The sequence below is a fragment of the Pecten maximus genome, chromosome 6 (assembly GCF_902652985.1).
Source record: "Pecten maximus chromosome 6, xPecMax1.1, whole genome shotgun sequence".
NCBI classification, from domain to species: Eukaryota; Metazoa; Mollusca; class Bivalvia; order Pectinida; family Pectinidae; genus Pecten; species Pecten maximus.
This window is the reverse complement of record NC_047020.1, coordinates 37,312,665-37,332,573: the sequence shown is the minus strand read 5'-3', so window position 1 is coordinate 37,332,573 and position 19,909 is coordinate 37,312,665. Positions and strand designations below refer to the sequence as shown.

Sequence of the window (19,909 nt, the reverse complement as noted above, 5' to 3'; positions counted from 1 at the left end):
GCAATTCAATCGAATGCATTTATAGGACTTTAGGTCGTTTATCTAGTTAATGTGTTCTTTGATGTGAATTATTTGGCAAATTATTATGTAGAAGTATTAATTCATGAGAAAATACTGTCAATATGTTGACTCTTGGTAAGTATTAGTGGATCGTCGTGAAAATTGAACAGTCGTCTTCATCTCCACACTTATATGTTTGTCACAAATCATCTAGAGAAAGAAAAAAGATTTCACGAAAACAAGACTAGAACATCGTTCATTCTTGTGAAAATGTAATTCATTTATTTGGCTATAAATACAATGTTTAGAAATGTGAATATTGAAATGATGCAATCCGTTTATTACGCAACTCACACACACACACACACGATAACACGTGCTGAAATCCGATACAAGAGGCTATAGGTTTAGGGGGTTACTATGAAGGCCGCCATTTTAATCCGCTGCATAGCAACTGATTCAAGATGGCAGACGTCCTTGACATCGCTTCCCACAGTATCGTCACTTCATAATATGTGTCTCGATATGTATAGTCAAACCCCGTTTTCTTGAACAATGGTATTTCGAAGAGTAAGACTGGAGGTAAAAATTCAGTTCAGACGGTAAACAATTTCTATAAAAATACTCGGTTACCTTCAATACACTGAATATCATGAAGATTTGTTCACACCATTGATTTTGAAATAACGAGACTCGACTAAACATGTATATGAAATACGACTTGCATATCATTAAACAATACTAAACTTATCTACATGACAAAGCCACCCCATGATCCGACGAAATAATTTTTTTTCCACTCAAGAGCTACATCATATGAAGATGATGTAAATGACTGATGACGTCACTGAAGGACGCTATTATAGTGCTGTCATACTGAAACGTACATGATAGAGCAATGCAGTGTAACACACCAGGTTATTTCATATCGGACTATTCAGTCTATGTTGCTAACAAGTTCCAGTTTATAGACTTCGGTTGGTCTTGAGACAGAACAACTACCTTATTCGTCCTGGCAGTAGTTCATCATCACGCCCAACATTGTATATTTAAACCGTCTATCAAAACTCTCTACTTATCATCATTATGGTAAGTATGTACTTAATATACAGAGAAGAACACTTAACCATACCTAACAGCAGGATAAGTATTACAGATGAATTTCACTACAAGTTGAAATCATCACGTCAATCAAATATGTTTTATACAAGTTATATATGTTAAAGACGTGTAAATATTGATGCAAACAAAAATAGTAAAGTTATTGTTTCAGAGAAGTGAGAAGAAAATATATATGCGACACCTGTTCCAGTTTAACTATAAACTATTGTGTTAGTCAATTGGAAAGCAGTTAAGTTCTTACATCATTTTTTCGAAATCTAAGGTTTTAAAAAAATTCATAAAGGGTGTGTTTTGATGTCCATACTACAATGCAACTTTATTCTATGTTTAGTTGAAATAAAACTTTAGGGAAAAGATCTTAAAGTCAAGATTTCCAGCATCCATAATTTTCAGAATGAACAATAAAATGTGCGTTGAGAAGTCTGCTATGTGATCTAACAACTAACCAAGATTGTTAAAAGTTGGACTTATCTAAATGCAAAACTTTGAAGTAAATGTTGACTGCGATCACGAAGACGACGCTGTCGCCGCCGGAGAAGTAAAACCATAGTGTTGTTTTGGCAACTTCTGGTTGCAGAAAAGAGGAATTGAAATAAGCTAAGCTATTACAAAATGATATTAACAAGCTATCATTCCGAAAGTAACAAATAAATCATTGCAATTCATTGAATTCGAAGAAAATATCCATGCCAGTTAAAAAAAAAAAAAAAAGAAAAAAAAGGACATTCGACAAATAAATTCAAACAAGCTTAGAAATTAAAGTGTTCCATGTTTCTCAAAAGGTACAAGGGAACGCATCCATTGAACTTTTCCCGAAATTTCCCTCCAAAATGTATTATATTCCACAAATACTACGACCTCACGATCGTAAATATTAATCAACTGATCCTAAAACATTTACCGTTACAGCTATAGTTAAATAAAACCTTTAATGACTTAATGTATATTTTTAATTACATGGAATAGGGGTAATAAATCAGGATAAGTGTACAATGTTGTATACAAATTAAAAGCCTCTCATTTTCTAAGGTTTATATTTAGATAGTAGTTTTCATTACAAGCTGATAATTCTCTCCCTGTGAGTGAGGACTTTGTGGGGTTGCCTCCCATTATATTCGGATGTGACCAAAACAGTCGGAATCCTTGTTCATTAATGCCTCGTAGAGATATCAATCTTGATCGTAATTCTTCTTTGAAATTAGGGCCACCATGGAATTCAAAATCGAGTTGTCGAACATTTTTCAGCACTCCAGACGCAAGCATATCCGGAATTGCTTCCCACTCCGACCATTCAATGTCCATTTTCATAATATCAATGATTTTCTGAAAGAGCACAAATATTATTAACGTTATTCTATAACCAGATACACATGGATTGTATAATTAGATAATAAGCAAAACCATCATACAAATATGAAAAAATATCCAAAAGTTAATAGAACACGAAAACAACTATTTTTTCAATAACGTCTTTCGTTGTCATACTATAACTCACTTCTGTGTGTCCTAGCATTTCGATTATCTCTTTCATGTTCATCATGTTCCATTTGCCTTTTTTTCCTTTCGGCTTTCCCCACAGCCCAAGATTGTGAAATGTGATTTTATCCGATCGCCGATGGTCATTTTTCCCGATACTTAAAAAAAAGCAATCACAAAATGGACAACAGGCAGAAAAATGAATGCTACAATTGAAAATAAATGTCTTATTAGATTTTGATTTGAGTAGTTACGAATTTCCTGTAAATAATGATGTTCGCGTGACACTGTTTGTATAGTTGATTAAATTGATTAGTTTTGGCATATTGCTGTTAATCCTTGGACTAATTTTCGTACTACCGAATTGATCTTTTAACGTCCTCCCAACATCAAGGTCACAGGAGGACAGTTGTCTAAAGGGACACCATCAGGGCCAACAGCCAGGGTCACAGGTGGACGGGTGCCAAAAGGCACGCACATGAGCCAGCAACCAGGGTCATGGGAAGACTGGCGTTAAAACGGACACAACAGGAGTCAATATCCAGGTACATAGAAGGACGTAAGTGTCAAAGGTGACACTAACAACCCTGGTTATTAATTTCGAGGACGAGGGTACCATATAGGACACAAACAGCTAGGGTCATAAGTGGACGGGTGTCAAAGAGGACACCAACTATCAGGGTTATAACAGGACGGGTGCCAATCAGGACACCAACTATCGGGGTTATAGGAGGACGGGTGCCAAATAGGACACCAACTATCAAGGTTATAACAGGACGGGTGCCAAAGTGGACACCAGCTATCGGGGTTATAGGAGGACGGGTGCCAAAGAGGACACCAGCTATCAGGGTTATAGGAGGACGGGTGCCAAAGAGGACACCAGCTATCAGGGTTATAGGAGGACGGGTGCCAAACAGGACGCTAACTATCGGGGTTATAGGAGGACGGGTGCCAAAGTGGACACCAACTATCAGGGTTATAACAGGACGGGTGCCAAAGTGAACACCAACTATCAGGGTTATAGGAGGACGGGTGCCAAAGAGGACACCAGCTATCACGGTTATAGGATGACGGGAGCCAAAGAGGACACCAGCTATCAGGGTTTTAGGAGGACGGGAGCCAAAGAGGACACCAACTATCAGGGTTATAACAGGACGGGTGCCAATCAGGACACCAACTATCGGGGTTATAGGAGGACGGATGCCAAAGAGGACACCAGCTATCAGGGTTATAGGAGGACGGGTGTTAAAGAGGACGCCAACTATCAGGGTTATAGGAGGACGGGTGCCAACTAGGACACTATCTATAAGGGTTATAGGAGGACGGGTGCCAAAGAGGACACCAATTTTCAGGGTTATAGGAGGACGGATGCCAACTAGGACACTATCTATTAGGGTTATAGGAGGACGGGTGCCAAACAGGAAACCAACTATCGGGGTTAAAGGAGGACGGGTGCCAAACAGACACCAACTATCAGGGTTATAGGAGGACGGGTGCCAAACAGGACACCAACTATCAGGGTTATAGGATGACGGGTGCCAAATAAGACACCAACAGAAGAACCAGAGCACCAAATAGTACTCCATGCACTAGTTACTCTCGGTAAATGTTACGTGTATTTCGCCTTCGAAATGAATTGATTTAAGAGATAAAATTGAAAACTATTATATAACTACAGTTAAATAAGTTTTTATCTATTTTTGACTGACATACATTTCATTTTTTATAAAAATAATGACGTTTACCTTGGATCAAAAGAATGAACTTCACACCCATAAATCCTGGCCACTTCGTCATCAAAGGACCAGTCTCCAGCCACTCCGAACGAGTAGACGAGACAAGGGGAGGACGGTCTGTACTCCAAGTCATTACATACATCCCATCCTCCGTCATCGACCTTCCCGATACGGATCACTTCCTTACAATGAATTTGTGATGACAACAACAAGCTGTAAAAACACATATATAATCAGTTGATGATGACACAATAGAACTTATTTTCTAGGTATATCAATAATGATTTTACTAGAGTCAACGATTTAAAAGACTTTGAATGTTGCTCCATCTTCAGACACAGGAAAATCCCTTTAAAAAGTGGGAATGAACTACTATTCAATATACTATAACAAAGCAAGTGCTTCCCAAAGAAATGCGGTGTGATGGTTTCATGACGAATGAGTAAATTTGAAAATACAAATGATTTTAAAATTGTTGTTTAAGAGTATAACCTTTAAATGTCATTTTATTTCCCGTGATTCTCACCTATTATACAAAGTAGTTAAATCCTTGAGCGGTTTGGTATTGATAGTCTCTCGGTCATAAACTTCGATTGGATTATTGATCGGTAAATTTCGTATCTAGAAATGAAATAAAACAAACATTAAAATCAGATTCATATGATTAAGTGAATAAATATTGGCTGTAAAAAATGTTATATAACTTCATGGCATAGCGTTTTTAAAAATTTCAGCAGTCAAAATCCTAGATGACATCATCCTGTCGGCCATTTCGATTTCAAGATCCCACTCCAAATTGAATTGGCACATTTATGGACCATGAAGAACCTACATATGACGTTTGTAAAAATAAAAAAAAAAAATCGAAAACTTGTCAAAATGTCAAAATCCAAGATGGTTACCTGTTCGTCATTGAGTTTCCTTGGTAAGAATCAAAATTGAATAGGCACAACTTGGGAAATATCCCAAGTTCTTCTAAGGACTTTTTGTAAAAATTGTAAAAATCCAAGATGGCTGCCTGTCGGCCATTTTGTTTTCCTGATCGGTCTAAAAATCAAACGGTCTTAACAAGGGCCTGAGGGGAACCTTCACATTAGTTTACGAGATATGCTTCCAAATCGTCTCGAGAAATAGCGATAACAAACATCAACTGTCGAAATCAATAGCCCAGCTGTTGGCCATTTAGTTTTCCTGATTAGACTTTAAATCAAATGGGCACAAATACGGAACAAGAACATCTTACTGTTACATATAGCGTCTTTTTTTTAAACATCATCAACAGTCAATTGAAATCGTAACTCTAACTCAAAATTGAGGAAACAAATATACAAAATTACAACATATAGATTTACCGTTACAAATACAGGCAGAAAATCATTTTAATGTTTATTGCTAGAAATTGATAGGCCTAAAAGGTGATTGTAAACAAAATGTTCAGATGTGGCCATATCAAAGGTACATAAGTGGCTAAATAATAAGGAAATTATCAAACAATGGTTTTATATGCCACGAGCCTTTAGGTGCAATAAAAATAATTTAACGACTTTATGTCACTCTATATCACAAAACCACGCGTGTAAGAGTTTGTTTATCTAATAACTTATGTATACCCATGAATGACAATATAATATTTCTATATAAGACAGACGAATTTCGACTCAGCCGGTTTATTTTTTCCTACGGCATCAATCGGGCGACGTCACAGATTCAATGTGACGTCATCGGGTATTTAATTGTGACCTCACAACAGCGTAAGTACACATACATGTGTCTTGTGAAATTGATGACGTGATCTTATGACACGGAAAAACATTCACATGTATGTGATAGCTATAATTTTGTTGAGGCCAGGTTTGCGTTGCCAGATATGACGTAACCTATTCTATTTACATGTACGTTATACGTTGACATTTTCGCCAGAAGTGTCTGGCAAATTTATGTGTGTCTCCCCAAATGGATAGCGGTTCTAATATGAAAACACACACAACTGAACATTTCCGACATTCTGAGAAATTAACATTCAACTTTAATAGCAATGTAACACAATGACATCTTATTTTTGTTATAAGCTTTAGATATTGTTAGATAATAATATACGATAACAGATGGAAACAAATAAATAAATACCATGTAAAGAGAATAGCAACCAGTTTTTCTCCAGCTTTGTTTGAAGAGGCATTGAACATTTCTGGCGAAGTGGAACGTTCTGAACCCTCCTTTATAAAGGGCTTGCAGGACCTGCATATGCTCTATATAGACAGTTTCATTGCTGTCGGCAGAAATTCCATGGAAGCTGACCAGTAACTGGTCCACGTTCCTTAGTAGGTCTTGTTTAAGCATCCAGGAAAGTAGCTGTGTCTCGCCTCCACCTATGTCGATCGCCATATAATCGATATCTCCCTGAAGAAATGATGTACAACTATAAGATTTTTCATTTTCGCAAATCGTTGTGTTTCTATAAACAAGCAGGATATATCCTAATAATTCATCTTAGTTTGTTGTTCGAGATTCTGGTTCCAGTACTGGTATTCAAATCCAAATCATCTTACAGACATAATGAAATCTTCTTATAACCATTTTACAACTGTCCTTCTAGCTACATATACCTATCATTTAAAACAATCATAAAAATTCCAATATCTACATACCTTTAATTGTAGATTTGTGAATTGAGAATAGCCTTCTGTCGTAGGAGTGTTTTTTGCAGCATCCAATACACTGTAAATATCACATTTCATGGAAGAATTTAATGGATTTATATATATACGTCAATATAGCAATTGATATACAGCAAATTACATTTAAGCACATACAAGCAGTCTAGATTTACATAGCATGATTGTTACGCCATTTTGTTTCAGCGTCAAGGAAATGTGTCGCAATGCACTACAGAGGAATCAAACGCAGCGAAGATTCTTATTGAGAACGCGTGCGTTACTCTGACGTCATTTTGTATTAAAATACCATTTTGCTTTCATCATTAAGGATCTGCTATTCTGAGGTTTCAGTCACGTTGAAGTCTTGTTTCGATCTTGCCTAAAAAATATTTGAAATATGTAACAAAATTTGGCAATTTTAGAGCAACGTTGAATCTGAAAAATGTGTCAAAATTTCAGACTTCTTACGTTTGTAGATTTGTTTTTAGAAGAATTTAAAAGACGGCCAATTTAGCAGTCATTTTGAAAATGTACTTTTCTTGCATTTTGTGCATGGCTCAAATTTCACATTTTTGGACATAACTTTTTTCACTTAAACCCTCATTTTGTTGGCAATTTTGAATGTTTCTAATTCATTTTTACTTTAAAACTTTGTAATGTTCAAGACATTGAAAATAATGCACAATAAAGTGGGAAAATAGTCTCTTTTTTTATTTTATTTTCAAATTTTATTATAACTGGGGCACTCTAAAATTCATCCCCGAAAAGCTGAAAAATAACAAATACTAGTTCGGGAAAAAAAAGAAAGCACACTGACCCCCCATTTTTATATTTGTTTTAGAATGAACTACTTTTTCCCATTCGATCCGCAAAATATCTTAAAAAGTTAGTCAGCAGAACTTGTTTATAATAAGCGTTAAATCTAGCAAAATTGGTGAAAATTGGGTTATTTTAGACTTCAAAATTTATGGGTATTGGTTGCATGAATTGTTAATCGGATTAAAAATAATTGGGTATGTCAATCTAACTTCCAAATTTAAAAAGAGTATACTAGGTTTGTCAATTCTAAAATCATTCATACATGTCCGATAGCATACTTTCAAATGTTGCTTTGATTTGTTGTGAGTATTGTCAAAACAGCAGAATTCACATAAATCAAATTCCATGTCAAATTCTAATCTTTGATTCACCATACCTCAAAAACGAGTACACCCACATATGATTTTCTTGATAATTTCATATCTCTGTATTCTCTTCTTTAAAATGAGGTATCACATTTAAAAAATTTGTCATCAGACTTTTAACCAGAACAGATATTTGAAGTATTATTCCAGCTCTGATATTGGTAACTGTGCGTCTTGAGTACCAGTATTCAGACATTCTGATGAGTACAACACACGGGGCCCTGGTTCATCAAAGTTCCTAAACTCAAGGATATTCCTTAACTTGATTTTTTCCCTGTGAAAATTTTGCAGATTTAATCGGGATCAATCTCACTTTGAAATATAAATCAAGGAATGTTGATGAAAATGGTCCCATCCAGATATTAATTGATGACGTGTCAACCTAACTGAGAGTTCGTCCTATACATAGTATAGAGGACTGAAAACATCTTTTTTAAATGCCCATTATATATTGTACAAAGAAATGCAATGCTTAAACATCTATTATGGTATAGAAATATTACATAGTAATGCCTTATGTATGATGATAGTTCCATAGATTTAAAATCAAACGAGGCTATTTGTAAACATGTTCAAAACTTCATTGTTGATAACGAAAATATTTCTATAAGTACATGAACAATTAAAAATGCATGTTTGATATTCATAATGTCATCTCCCTGCCCGTTATCTTTTACAATGTATTCTCATTTCACCTGCAAGTATACTTCTTTCTCTCTATTTCTCCTCCCCTATCCTTCCTTTTCCTTTACTGCCCTGTTTAAGATACTATGATAGAATTAATATATGCTGTTGATCATTATGCCATTGCTAAGCTTTGCATATGTATAATTGTATTACGGAGAGGACATTGATAAGTTGTGATAACTTGCGGTCAATCCATTTGTGTATTGCTTGCAATAAAATTGATTCAAATTCATATTATTTTACCTACCTTTTTCTGATCACGTTTTCCTCGCATCCGTAGTCTTGCTTGAGTTCTTCAAAGAAATTCTTGGTGATGTATTGTCTATTCAAATAGAGGTGAATATACCACAATGAAAAATAAGATTAGACGATGGCACCAAGACATTGACGTTAGCATTGATATTAATGACTGTAATATTGCAAAAAAAATTGTCTTGGTTTCACTCGAATTTTGAAGCAAGAACGCTAAATTTCTACAAATATTTAATATATCGGACAGAAAAAAACTTGATCATGATGACAACTCAGGAATTTGCTGATAATCTTCATCGACACTGAGCTATATAATTAAATTATCGTGATGGTATAAAAATGAAGGTGTAAGTTACTGAGAGGTACTACATTAAGTCTTTATTTTGTTGTTGTAACAAAAATATTAAATATTTAAGTATTATGTCATTTCAATATAAAAGGTTAAGCATAATAGAATTTTCATCAGTGATATTAAGGTTTTCGGAGAAAGTACATGGACATTTTACTATGTGATATAACCCATTCAATTTTAATGAGAACGAAAGCATGGTTCAAATCTCGCCTCAGAGTAACCCCTGGTACATGTAACTAAATGTAATATAGTGTATTCTTCATGTGAATATGGGTGTTAGCAAGTATAGTCTTTATCTTAATATAGGTATTACATATCTAATATCGGCTATATCTGAATATTGGTGTTTGATATCAAGTATAGCCCTTTTCTGAATATATGTGTTATCAATTATATTCTTTATCTGAATTTAGGTGTTATCAAGAAAAGTCTTTATCTGAATATAGGTGTCAAGTGTAGCTTTTTTTTAATATAGGTGTTTAATACCAAGTATAGTCTTTATCTGAATTCACGAGTTATCAGGAATAGCGTTTACATGATGTCAGTGTTTCAAATCAAGTTGAGATTTTATATAAATTTCGGTTTTGAATAACACGTTATTTCTTGATGACATCGACAATTATTTTACGTAATTTTTAATAACGTCAGAATTTAGTGTTATTACACGTTTTTCATATTAATTATGACATATCAAATCAGGCGTGTTTTATGATACAGTATCCAAATATCGACTGTCTATAAAAAAAACCAGGAAGAGCTTATCAATTATATTAACCAGTAGGTTTTGACAAACTTACGCTATCAAATAGGCCACACAGGAGGTCCCTTTCCTGATGACGTCACATGTGTACCAACCAGACCTCACTCCCCCGTAAACCTTTTTCCTTGGACAGAAAACCTGAAGCGTGTTCACATATCTGTAATAGTAATGTAAACAATGGGTAACAATGCTATTTATAGCGAATATAACTGTAAAAATCGTTGTTGGGAAATGTTATCATGTGTAATACTTAAAACAATATTTAAGCATTGAACTGCTTTTAGTTGGAAGTTATGGGCTGATGAATGTCAACTGGACAAAGGCAAATTTAATGAGGCGCGCTAGCGCTTCATGTTGAATTTGCCTTTGTCCAGTTGGCATTCATCAGCCCATAACTTCCAACTTAAAGCAGTTCCATGCTTATATTTACATTTGACAACGATTTTTAAAGACTTTATCCAGGAATTTTGCTCCGACAATGAATGAACAAATTATCATCGTCAAAGACGGAACAGCTTTTAAACAGCCATCTTTCGTTATCGCCGACGTGACAATTATGACGTCACTATATTAATGACGTCATAATAAATATTTGGAAGTTATGGACTCATAACTTTCAAGTGAGCTTGGTATAGCTATATAGTGGGGCTGTAGTGTAAATGTAAATATATATAAATTAACAAAGACTTTCCCTTAATGATGCATTCATTCTATCGCACTATGTAGAATTTAATTATTATATTTTTTCAACATTTTAATTTGAATTAATTTACCTCATTGTACTACATTACAAGATACATATATAATACTGTATGACCAGATGGGAAAATTACAAAATATCACTGCTAATACATGTTAAGGTCTTCGTAAGCACCAATAACAGTTGTTTCTTTTTAAGCTAGCTGATATTTGTTATCAAATATCCAAAACTGTTACAACTTTCGTTCTAGGAAATGCATTTCGAGAAGTAATTTAAATAAGTTTATCTGAAATGTTCAAATAAAAAGCATATCAAAAAAATTAAAGTTTCAAAAACGATTGTATGAGCTTGCTGTTTGTTGGTTAGGTTTATCGCCCCAAGAAGAGCCAGGGTTATTTTTGTTAAATTGTAATACAAAGTTATTGCAGATACACAACAAATATTGGGCTATTTTTTGTAACTGAAAGGTAAAAAATACATATATCATCGATTGAATTACATAATCCTGGAGTAACTTTGAAAGTTCATTTGTTTTCACGATCTGCTCGGCAGCTCCGATCAATGCAAAGATAAAGTAGTGGCCGACAATATTAGATTTTATTTCATATCTTAAGTGTATGCAGAGAATGTACAGTCATCGTAATTATATATAGCTGGCTGAAATGGACAGTAAGCGGCCGCATGTGTCACAGGAACTCAAGAAGAGCTGAAATACCGAATAGCATGACGGGAGAACCCTATAATGGAGAAACAACCGATCATGAGAAGATGTTGAGGGTTAGTGCTTCAAGTATTGAAATAAAGATACCAATGGACTCTCGACTGTCTCGAAAGGAGAATACAGGTTACCCCCCTTTGATCAGTTTTTGAAGATATATAGCACATTTTCAGACCCGGTTTCTAATAAGATATATGATAAATAAGTATAGCACACCTTATACTAAATAATTAGTAAGGTTTGTAAGGTGCCATTTTGTTTTCAAACCAGGGCCGCTGAGAGCCTGGATTTCAGTTATGTATTATATTATTTATACTTATTTATCATATATGTGCTATATACACTAGGGAAGGTCCAAATACACCTACACAGTAACAAATTCTCAGGTCCCTGTGCTCTAGAAAAGGCAGTGCGATTGGACCCCTGGTATCTGGTCTCCTTCTCACCTGGCGAAAGCCCTCTAATAAATTGGAGACAATGAAGCTTCTTCTTGCATCTGTGACTTCTTTCACAAAACTTACATCCCTAACCCTAATGTAAATAAATATTGTTGAAGCAGCCAATGCGTTAAATGATAAAAATGCGATAAATATTGAACGGGTGGGGGACCCGTTGTCCTGTGAGTATCAATCTATGTGAAAACGCGTATCTATTCCTGTCCTATTTATGTGTCCCAAGTGTGCCTTGCCAAAGATTATTGTATTTATGTATTAAAAATGTCTTCGAAAATTAAAAATTAATTTAATAATAATTTAATGTGTTTGTATGGGACATGTATATGTTTGTGTGTATAAATGTGTGTATGTGATTAATGAACTACTGTAAAAACCTCTGTACATGATATGCAACAATAGTATAGTTGATGTATATAATCTTCTCACGGTAATTTGGAATATCTTTAATTTATACAAATTCAGTAATTGATTAAGCCTTGGTATGTGTGTGTGTATGTGTGAGAAAGTTATGTATTTTACATTGTGTTCATGGTGTTAAAACTGTTAATGTCAAGAAGTTAATTATTAAAAAAAAAAGATTATTATCAACAATGTTCTATCATTGTGATAAGATTCTATTTGGGGAGGAAGGGAAACCGGCAATAGTGACCTTCCTAGAGGTTATGTCCTAAAATCTTCCCAATGGGAAATGTTGTGAGCGAAATTATATTAATTTATTAATATAAATTTGTTTTGTCTTACCATTAAACCAAATATTAAATTTAAGCATAAAATCGTCCGTCGGAACAATTTCATTACTAGGGGGGCATTTTGCCGTGTTTTATTGATTATGCTTATCACAGTCCCGTTATCAATATAAATCAAATCCTTTCGGTTGCTCAAATCCGCACCACATATTACCATAGCTACAACCAGAACCATTCCAAGAATGTGATATTTTACCCTTTACACTCCCAAGTTTGTAGCCATGATCCAAATGCCACCGGCCACGGAAAATATCCCGAAACCCCTTTCCCGACCACCACCACTGTCAGTAAAAATATGCAACGCTTCCTTGTCAGTTCATAAAGGTTATGAAAGTACTGTGACCCAATTATAGTTCAACCAAACTAAAATGTCAGTGTTTAATCGCTTGGATACCCTCACACATGTGTGACCTTTTTAAACTCTTCGTGGAATCTATAAGTCGTCTACAGAAAGTGCGATTAGGTCAACCTACCTGACAAGACACAAATAGTGTTCCTATTATTGGGTGTAGCACGTGCAATGATAGTTTGTTCATTTTTAAAGCATCGTTCCGTATTTCAGAAAAAATTGTTTTCAGGGAGACACATTGTCATGTCAATCATATATTGGATGCGAAGAAAAAAACAAGAATGTGAAGAGACCCTCAGTTGTTCTGCCTGTAATAGGCAGCCCAATCTCTGAATGGAATTTTCCCATCAAGTTTATGCACTGAAGTACCCTCCCTGTAATGTTAGGATAGGGTCATCCAGAAAACTCAGTTTGCTTAATAATCTGAGGTTCCCCAATTTTGATGGCTTCTTTGATCTATTTTATGTTTTGTTCAATCTATGATGTGATTTTCGGTGTCAGCGTGAGTTATAAAATCGAATTATTTTAATGATTTTGTTGCTTAACATTTCATCAGTACAAATAACATACATTACATTGGCGGATATTGTACGGGGTGATGTCTGTTCTTTGTATGGAGTTGGTAAATGTAGTGTTTCTCATTTTTTCCTTATACCTTCCACTTATGTTTCCTCCCAGTTTCTCATATATATGACTGTTGAATATATAGAGCTTATATTTTCTTTGTGTATGAACTCTCAAAACGCTTTAGTATTTTTCAAACGTTTTTGGGATATTTTTTTCTGAAATAATCTATTTGACCAAATATCAGTTTCTTTCAATCTTTGACCCTACATAGCCTGGAAAACTGCCAAATTTATTTATTTTTTTATCAAAAAAACATTTTGATGGTAAGTGTATATTTTCGATTTCTTTTTTGAACTGCCTGCATTTTTTGATACACATTCAAGCCTTCTTAACTCGAATGTTACAACTCTTTCTAAATTGTTAAGTTAACATTCAGTTCCGACGGTAAAACATCAATTTAAGATTTATCTTTCTACCTCGAATAATTGGGAATATCTCGAAGATCCCATATGTGTAGCCAAGGGAAGATCAATAATTTGTAACATGATGTGTTGATTCATATGTGGTTTAGCATCAAAACTTGAATGGAGTTCAATTCATTTATTTCTGATTTTACAACATACATAGGACATATACATCAGTAATAAAACATTGTGGAGAGTGATCTTGGGTATCGAAAAATACTGCAGAAATCATATAAGATATAGTACGGTATGCGATAAGCATTACAACTGGGAGATTAAAGTATTACACCCTCAATTATGAACAGCAGGTTATACAAACATGCATACATGCACCATGGGGCTTTGTCTCGGCTAATCCGAGAATTCCAGTATTTTTCATTTGTGAAAAATCAGAAAAATACAACTTTTTCTGATATTGTTCACTAGTGAAAAATATCACTTTTATGATTTGGCCAATCAAAACGACAATGGGAAAAATTAAAAGGTTATCCGGTTTAATTTGCTATGAAAATGTAAATAAACAGAATATCTAACAGTATCTTCATTAATACCAAATATATTTCAATATCAAAATAGTAGCCCCACTCGTATTACTGAAGACACTTAGTATTTAACTCCATATCGTGAAACAACACAGCACAGTGTGAATACAAACAATTCAATGAAATTGATATCATTAATTATCTTTCTAATAAAGATAATAAAAACGATATATATATACGATATATTAACTTACTTGAAATATAGGTTTGATATTTCTTCAATGCTCATTTTCTGGAGGGCAGTTGTTTCCGGAATTGGGTTCTGCAGAAAAAATGTGTATATCAACAGTTTGGTTTGGTTTGGTTTTATTTGCTTAACGTCCTATCAACAGCTAAGGTCATTTAATGACGGCCTCCCGTGTGTGCGAAATGCATGCGTGTGGTGAGTGCGTATGTGTGTTTTGGGAGGCTGTGGTATTTCTGTACATATTATATGAACATATTTTTGATAAAGTATGGTTGTTGTCAATGTGATTTTATAAAATGGAATAGTATTGCAGTATGGTTGATTAGTTGGTTCCATTTACTGTGAATCACTTATATATGTCACCGTCCTAACCAAGTGGTTTAGTACTTTGTTTACTTCCTACTGTGCGTTCCCTTCTATTCTATTACCCGCCAAATTGTGCTCCAACCTGTGCAAACGCGAAATATTACCACGTGGAATTTAAACAATTTTTACAATATATCTTGTACTTGTTTTTGTCTCCCCTGTAACAAAGTCGCGACGCTAGACTTTGACGACACTTTTCCGGCCGGAGACGGCGACGGAAAATAACCAGGAAATTCACATTTACAGCCGGTGTGACTGAAAACTGTTATGATTTATTTTTAAATCTACATTACATTAGCCTCTGAAAATTATTAACCGTTTTGTAAGGGTACACCCTACACTCAATTGTTAAATCTCCATAGGCGTTGACCTCACCTTTACAAACTTGGTTGAATTACATCTTAAGGCCAATATCAATTTCATAATTAACTTTTGACATAATAGAGGAGATATAATAAATTGTTGTAAAAAATGTGAAATAAATAGTGAGCACACTATGAACATAATAGTTCTTCACATTTTTTGTGATTATTTCAAAAACGTAAAAAAAAACTAAACAAACAAACAAACAAACAAACAACAAAAAATAAATAAAAAAATATATTTTGTTTAAAGTTGATGATGATACTTACTTCATCTGGCCAAGTAAAGAACATTTTCTTTTGCGACAAGGGATAATTAACACTCTGCTCAAAATCTGTCATTTGATGTCGATGTAATAACACAACCACACAGACCACAGCAACGACAGCAATAATGATAGCCCTCCTTCGAGAATTTGCCGCCATGGTAAACGCCCTTAGTGATCCCAATAACAGGCTCTGGAAAAGAAGTTCATAGTAGAAAATCTGTTACTGTACTATTACGTCCTTTTGTGTTATTGTGTTAGGATAGTAATATTCATATCGTAACATCGCTTTTGCGTCCTCTCTCTATTAAAAAAGAAGTATTTCTATTACTTTGATTCAACGTGTTGAAACAAGGAAGATAATCACAAGCACTGTTTTCATGACAGACATATTTTCAAGGACTAGTATCCTGTGCAACAGGAAAATAACTAAGTAGTGTAACACTGATATATCTCAAACGAACTGCTATGGGCCGATAGTTGTTTACAAGCTAGTAGTACTGAAACAATTCATGTATCTGTAAACATTGGCACAAAGGCTAACATCATGTACCAATTATGATTTTGTCCAATAATCCCCATTTCATTTTGATTAAGAATGTAATCCATGAACATTGCAACAACATAGATTATGAAACTATGAAAGAAACTAATATAATATCATCTTGAAAAAATAGCCACACGGTTATCTTATGGAGCTCTTTCCACGACGTCCAAATCTGTAACGCACATTACCGGGAAATATATCCATTATAGGGATAACATTATTGATTCATTATCAGGTAACAATATAGATTCCTTTAAACAATATAGAGCAAGATTAGGTCCTAGGTCATGTCTTTCCTCAGTATTTATATATTGCACAAACATATTAACATTTTTTAATCATCCAAATAATTAAATCAGTTATATTGAACATAAAAAACGCTCGCAGTTACTATAAGCTGAGCAGCCAAATGCTGACATCAGAACTTTTTATGCATCCAAAATAAAAATAAAAAAGGTTTTTATATCCTGAACATCCAAATGCTGACCCCAATGCTTCTTTTACATCAATGATACTCGCAGTTTTTAATATTCTAAGCGGCCATATGCTAACCTAACAAAAGTTTAGGGTCTGATATAACACCTTATCAAAAAAAAAGTTGGGTCCTTCTGCTCAAATTTTCTCCAGGGTAGCCATTTTGAAAATGGGTAAATTTCGCAGTAAAAATTTTCAAAAATCTTAAATGTTTACCTGTTAATTGTTATTACCTGAACTTTTGGGGGAAAAATCAATCGGACTTTCGAAATTTATATCAACATTTCTTAATGATAGTTACCTGTCAGGCTACATATTTATTGTCTCGCTTCATAACATACTGGCCAATCAGTGGCTGTCAGACATTTTTTCCTTGGCTCAACTTTCTATACACAGGGGCTGTTTCAAAAATCTATTTTTTCAATTGGTTGGTTGTTCCCTATACACGAATTCTACTAGAGACAATCGGTTATCTTCTAAATTTAATAATAAATATCCAGTTCGACCTTCATAGTCGACCAGTTGTCGGTTATTAGAGAAATTCGTATTGAAAATTTGAACAAAATTATAATTAATTATACGCTTTTGTTTCATCTTTATGCATACAATTTTATCCTGGAGCAAATAGTTGTATCATCCTCTTCTCACAAATGAATAAATAAATATATGTTGTCTCAGATTTGGACCAAACACGCCCAAGTGAAGATGCTGATACATAACATACCACTTAGCGCTTTTTAAGTTATCCTTTCCGGAAAGAGCATGGCCATTAAACGGATGAAGGAAAGGAAGTGTTTTGTTGTAAACTCAATGCATCCACTTCACTTATGCACGCCGTCGTTTTTATTCACAATGTATCTGTCTAGCGACTTCATTACAATCCCCTTTCCTGTGAATTTTCTTTTCTGGTTTAAACAACATTGTATTCACTTATACATACAAAAAATGATTAAAAAAATACAAATGTACAAATGTTTATCCGTCTCCTTTTTTAACTTGTTTGTACAATATAAAGTAAAAAGATAGTGTGGTAAAACCAACACAGGAGGCGGAGGAGTCCAACGTCCTATCAGTAAAGGTAGGTGGATGTTTCGGTGATGGAATCCTAGGTGGATACCGAAGTATTCTAGCATAGCTCCATAGACGAAAGGTAATCACAAATAGATAAGGGATGGAGCATCAACACAAAGGATTCCGTAAACTTGTAGGTTTTAATGCGTTTACATGTTTCGGATGGCTAGGCCAACCGTCATCAGAACTTTGTACAATATGTGAATGCGTTTTGTGAACAATTAGCAAAGTCACTCAATGAAAGCCTACCTATTGTCATCAATTATTGTCATCGGTAGTTTAACTAGCCTAATTATACAAACGTTGTTACTATTTCGCAATGTACTGTATATACTTGGTATTCTTCGCGGGGATGTAGTCTCGCTATACTCGCGGTCATTTAATTCAACGCGATTATAAATCTCCTGCGAATATTCATATTTATACACAAATGTTTGCAAGGGGACGGTGGTGTTTATATAGTTCATGACTCATTCCTTGACCCTTGTTCATAATCAACAGACCAGGTTAATAATTTTCAACGAAGGAAAAGGGAATGTATTCATTTGAAATGCATAGCGTGTAGATGATTATACAAAAACATAAAAAGAGCACATGGATTATTATTAAAACTATAACTGTTTTTCACTCAGAAATCATAAGCACTGTAGCAACCAAAGGTTTTATATAAAGAGATCATAGGGTCCACAACGAAAATCTCAGCGCATTCAGAAATTTGAATTACTTTGGACTACTTTTTGGTTAGAACGTAAAAAATCATTGATTTTTAGAATTGACCATCAAATCACCCAAAATACTCACATATATTTGTTATTCTGTACTCATAACACGGATGTTTGTCTTGTTCAATAATATTAGGATTTTTCCGTTTAATATTTAAAGAAAGCTAATGCATGGTGGCCTCAAATTTGGGGATTGAAATTTCCTTTGATTCTGACAGACTACCAACTAGCGTCGTATAGATTTGATGGAAATTAAAAGGAATGCCTTTGTTTGTGCTATCTTCTGTTTATTGCATCCGGGTTACTATAATTTTACTCTCGTCCGTCTGTGTACGTACGTCGTCCTTTCGTCCTTTCGTCCTTCCGCCTCCCAAATTTAAAAGCCTTCTATGAACAGAAAACAAATCGGTCCTACAATGCTAATTCATACCATTATATTTACATCTCTCCCTTCTTCAGCTTTCTAAACTCTGACTGCGTTAAAATTAGCGTAAAGCAGTGAAAAAAGGCTCAGCGGATTAATATGCGCAGTAACATAATCATGTCGTCGTCACTTGTGACGTTACCGGAACGTCAACTAGACGGCGCCATTTTCAAAGCACTAATCTACGAAATTTTACTGTTTTCTCCTGTTACCCGATGATCTTTGTACAAAAAGCTAATGTCAAGTGAGTGCTTTGTCAAAAACTATACTGAAGATTGCGGAAATGAGTGAATATTTAACTTCTCCACGAGGTAAGCTAACAACAACTGGCTGAAGCTAACAATTCCTACAGAACAATCGACCACGTCACTACTAACCTTGTGTCAATATCCGCTGTGCTTGACAACCATAGTTAGTGCGAGACGGAAACCGTGGATTATGAATATATATTAATGAATTGAAAACGTAAAATGTAGTAAACAAAAATGTTAAGTTGTTTCTTTTCATTTTGTAAACAATACTGGTGTCTTAACGTAGATTCACTGGAACTATATGATCTTAGCAACAACGACTGCCGTAGTTACCAACGTCGCAACACTTCACGACTTCTGTTTTCTTCATACGGTATTTCAACGATTTGTTTGATGTAAATATATGCATTGAACGATGTTTTTATTGCGTTACGCTCTATATATTGAATATGTCTAAATCCCAATGCGTTCA

General features: G+C 34.6%; 1 protein-coding gene across 2 annotated transcripts; it reads right to left on the bottom strand.

Annotated features, from left to right (window-relative positions):
• Window positions 1-259: 259 nt before the first annotated feature.
• Window positions 260-16,333, bottom strand: LOC117329691. 2 transcript variants are annotated; one of them, XM_033887768.1, is made up of 11 exons: window positions 16,280-16,333; window positions 15,953-16,141; window positions 14,962-15,029; window positions 10,264-10,383; window positions 9,110-9,184; window positions 6,983-7,052; window positions 6,462-6,734; window positions 4,861-4,955; window positions 4,344-4,547; window positions 2,618-2,756; window positions 260-2,445 (listed from the first exon to the last, which is right to left on the bottom strand). In XM_033887768.1, exons 2-11 carry the CDS (start codon window positions 16,106-16,108, stop codon window positions 2,140-2,142), a joined length of 1,506 nt encoding a protein of 501 aa, XP_033743659.1. In that variant the 5' UTR covers window positions 16,109-16,141; window positions 16,280-16,333; the 3' UTR covers window positions 260-2,139. The 2 variants fall into 2 exon arrangements, with proteins under 2 accessions (XP_033743659.1, XP_033743658.1); XM_033887767.1 differs by having other exon boundaries at window positions 15,953-16,329.
• Window positions 16,334-19,909: the final 3,576 nt, after the last annotated feature.

Coding starts and splice junctions, on each gene's coding strand:
- LOC117329691 (XM_033887768.1), bottom strand. CDS start 16,108: ATGGCGGCAAATTCTCGAAGGAGGGCTATCATTATTGCTGTCGTTGCT. Junction 10,384..14,961: donor ATATCAAACCTATATTTCAA/GTAAGTTAATAT, acceptor TTACTATTACAG/ATATGTGAACACGCTTCAGG. Junction 9,185..10,263: donor TGTGTGGCCTATTTGATAGC/GTAAGTTTGTCA, acceptor CTATTTGAATAG/ACAATACATCACCAAGAATT.